This window comes from Salvelinus sp. IW2-2015, linkage group LG17, assembly GCF_002910315.2.
Source record: "Salvelinus sp. IW2-2015 linkage group LG17, ASM291031v2, whole genome shotgun sequence".
In the NCBI taxonomy this organism is placed as follows: Eukaryota; Metazoa; Chordata; class Actinopteri; order Salmoniformes; family Salmonidae; genus Salvelinus; species Salvelinus sp. IW2-2015.
The window spans coordinates 21,059,621-21,063,549 of NC_036857.1; the positions used below are offsets into that span (position 1 = coordinate 21,059,621).

The 3,929-nt window shown below is 47.7% G+C and overlaps 1 protein-coding gene across 1 annotated transcript in view; it reads left to right on the forward strand.

The window, feature by feature from the left end:
• The window catches only part of LOC111976290 (calmodulin-binding transcription activator 1-like), a 244,186-nt gene extending 242,584 nt beyond the window's left edge, over positions 1 to 1,602 (forward strand). Inside the window, exon 4 of the mRNA XM_024005084.2 lies at positions 1,525 to 1,602. Coding sequence (XP_023860852.1) covers positions 1,525 to 1,596 — 72 coding nt within the window. The 3' untranslated portion in view covers positions 1,597 to 1,602. The remainder of the gene's footprint in view (positions 1 to 1,524) is intronic.
• Positions 1,603 to 3,929: the final 2,327 nt, after the last annotated feature.

The following is a 3,929-nucleotide window of genomic DNA, read 5'->3' on the forward strand; positions in this document are numbered from 1 at the left end:
TCCCTCCTTACCCTGGATCCCTCCTTACCCTGGATCCCTCCTTCCCCTGGCTCCCTCCGTACCCTGGATCCCTCCTTCCCCTGGCTCCCTCCTTACCCTGGATCCCTCCTTCCCCTGGCTCCCTCCTTACCCTTGTTCCTTCCGTACCTTGGTTCCCCCAGCAACCCCTTGGGAAGGCTCAGCCAGGCTCTGGTAGTGGTGATGCCTGCCAGGACACACTCATTATGACACAGAGCCAGGGGGATGCTGCTACTCAGCTCCTAGCCAMAGATGTTTAACACACTGGGCTCTCTGAGACTGGGGGTTTATCCTGTATGTGAATGGGGATTTATTCTGCCAATCGTATCTCTTTTTGCTGCTATTTCCGTTGTTGCTCTTCTTATTATTGGGACATTATTGCCCGTGTGGACAGGAGAAGTAACCTCAAACATGAAGGGACGTATTATGGAAACATAGCCCATATACGCAAAAGTTTGTTCATACTCCTATTTGAACACACTCACAACACGCGGAGACACACACACACATCCCTGGATATTAAAAGATGATATTATACTATGAGATGGCACCAGGTCTCTCCTCCATGCCTCCTTATCTGTCTCTCTGTCGGTCTGTCTGTCTGAGCAGCTGATAAATGCTCTGGCTGAGGGATGAATTGCTGGCTGTCACTGGTAATCATGAGGTTGTCTGGCAGCATCCAAAGTGCTTTTATTTCTGCCCATTAGTTTGGTGTAGAAATGCGTAGGTAGTCTGGGCTGCTCTGCCTTCATTCTCTGACTGATGCAGGAGCCACTGTGATCACTGAAAACATGACAGCGTATCTCTGTTATATTTATCTACACCACTATCTATCTATAGAATCTCCTTTACACTAGATGTATAGGACTGTAAAGGACTCTATAGCATCCACATATGAACTAGCCTTGTTCCAGTATATGGCATCCTGTACTGTGTGAGTGTGTGGGGGGGGGTCGGCACCAAAAATGTTAAAAGCCGCTGTCTGAATGTGGAACACTGGAGACGTCAATCTGTGGGAGAAGCACCTTGAAGTCTTCTGTTCTGAGGAGAGGCTGATCAAAGTCTGCTTAACGAAGATGGTCTGAACTCAGCTGTTATGTGCTGCATCTCTTGTTTCTGTCTGTCTACTGTGTGCTACTTTACCCAATCTTCATTTACCTGGCTGATCCTACCGGAGCGTCGGGCATATCTCCTCTCTGTGCCTCTTTTGTGTTTGTGCTGTGTGTTCTCCTGTCTGAATGTCAATGAACCGTGGTCTCAACTATGTATTAGCAACAGAAGCTCCTGGTGATTACAGATAACACATCTAAGCCTTCCTTTCTTTCCCTCCCTCTCCTCCCTCCCTCTCCTCTCTCCCGTTCTCCTCCCTCCCGTTCTCCTCCCTCCCGTTCTCCTCCCTCCCTCTCCTCTCTCCGTTCTCCTCTCTCCCGCTCTCCTCCCTCCCGTTCTCCTCCCTCCCGTTCTCCTCTCTCCCGTTCTCCTCTCTCCCGTTCTCCTCTCTCACAGGAGATTGCAGCTTACTTGATAACATTTGAAAAGCATGAGGAATGGCTAACGACGTCCCCTAAAACAAGGTAAGTGAGGCAGTCTCCCAAGAAACAACTGCAAAATACAATTTTCTTCACAGGAAAAGCCACACTGTGCCTTTTAGTTTTTAGGCGTCACTACACAGACTGATAAAAAATAGAAAAATGATCTGTCTCGTGCTGAGTACCAGGAATCCCTGCTGCACCACTCAGAAAACCACTCCCTTCATGTCAAGAGTCAGATGCCTGTTTAATATTACAATCTGCCTGATGGCAGTTTGGAAAACTTTGCACCTTTCAAAAGCTATTTGAGCCAGACGATGGAATATTAATGTTGACTAATAATTGCCTTTTAGCGGGCCAATTAACACAACATGCACTCCTCTGGTCTCCGCTGTGACTGTGATGCTAATGTGTTGGTATCTGTCTGCACATTCACACACTCTCCAATAGAAAGAGCTGGGTTTGAATTGAGAGCTCTTTCTGCGTGGGCCAGGAGAGACAGACGGGAATGTGGATATGAATGTCAATAAGAGGTAACTTTTGGAAAAGAAAATGATGGCGGCACCGTGATGCTATCCATGATAAGTAACATAATATGCCAACACTTCTACCAGCCGTGTCCTATCAACGTATTCGTTCGCGTCTGACACATGGAATTAAATGTCAACAGTGTTGATGTTATTTCCACGGCAACATTATTTACTCTTATTTCTACAACGTGTAATTCCCATCCTGGATGCTGATTGGCTGCAGCACGGTTCCGGACATAAACATTTTTAAATAAATATTTGACGCTGGTAACTCTTCATTTGACTAGCTTTTACTAATCTCCCGCTGCCAGGCAGTTCTGGGTTTGACTTGCTTGGTCTTCTCTAGCCTTTCTCTGTCTACCTCCCCATCCTTCCCATGCTCTTCTGTCTGTATGCAGCGAACACAGAACACACACAGCCCCACATACACACTGATCTAACACATTCTGATGAGGAATCCTCACTCACGCAGCGAGCCATCCCTGGTGTTATTAACAGTCCTCATCCATGTGTAACTGTACTGTTGGCACTCTGACACACAGATCATTCCTCTCTTCTCCTCTGCCTGCCAGGGACATTGATAATGGCTCCACATAAAGAAAGTGCCAATTAGTTTTCCTGTGTAATTGTAGAAGATGGCCCAAAGAGCACCCTGGCCTCTACTCTACACCTTCTTATCATCAACCCACAACAATTAACTCAACACACCAGGCCTCCTTGTCTTCAGACACCAGTGGAATATTTGACATTAGGCCCAATGTTATTAACTGCTGTCTCCAGGAACATGTAAAACAGCAGGCTCTGTTATCTAGTTGTACTAACCGTAACTGGAATGAAAAACCCAGGGAAAATGAACACTCAGCGGTATTAACATAAGTACAGGAGCAGTACTCTGGAGAATGAAGGGACTGATAGACAGTAACAGGGAAAGCTCGAGGCTTGAGTCACACATTGTCCAATCAGCATCCAGTTGGACTATAATGGTGAGGGTGGTGGAGTCTCTGTGACTCACTGTCACCAGCCTGCTGGGTCCTAGAGGAGCCCTTGTGGGTGCTGATGTCTCAGTAGATGTGGCACTGAGGGATGAGATAAAGGCTGGGGGCCAGACAGAGCCACAGAGCCTACAGAGGAATGGACAGGAGCAGAGCTGAACTTGACATGGATGAGAGGAGCTGCTTTATTATGGCTGTTATGGCGTTTATGTACGGGGGCCGGGCGAGGTGAGCTGGCCAGGCAGGCAGGAGTGGAGAGGGTGGGGCTGGAAAGGGGGAGGCTGGTGGAGTGTTTGTGTTCTTGGAGCAGTCCGTCAGACCGAGAGGGTAAAGTGTTGTGACAGACAGGGTAGCAGGGTGATTGATGGGAATCTGATTGATGGGCTGTAATCTTTCTCCTACAGCACTTTGCCGAGAGGTCACAGGTCAGGGTTCGCACAAGGGAGTGCAGTGTTTGGGACCTGGATGGAGGGTCATTTGTCATCACAGACACACCTCGGAGTGTGTGTGTGTGTGTATCCAGGTCATAAACATGCTAAAAGGAGAGGGGAGTGGGGGAGAGGGGGAACGGGGAGAGTAGAGAGCTCAAGGAGCTGACGCAAGCTGTTTAACCACGGTGACACAAAACCCAGGACAAGCATGGAGATGACATGCCACACTGCCAACACACTGCCAACATGGAGGATAAATAATGAATAGGCAAATAAGGAGTGAGTGTAGTGAGTGGTATTACGCGTGCACATTTTATCTATTAGCTATTTGTTACATGGGCCGAGCCACCTACTGAATATTCATTCCATCTCATGTTTGAGTTGGTTTGTTTTGTGTCCGATCTGTTTGTTTATCCTTCCTGAATCAGA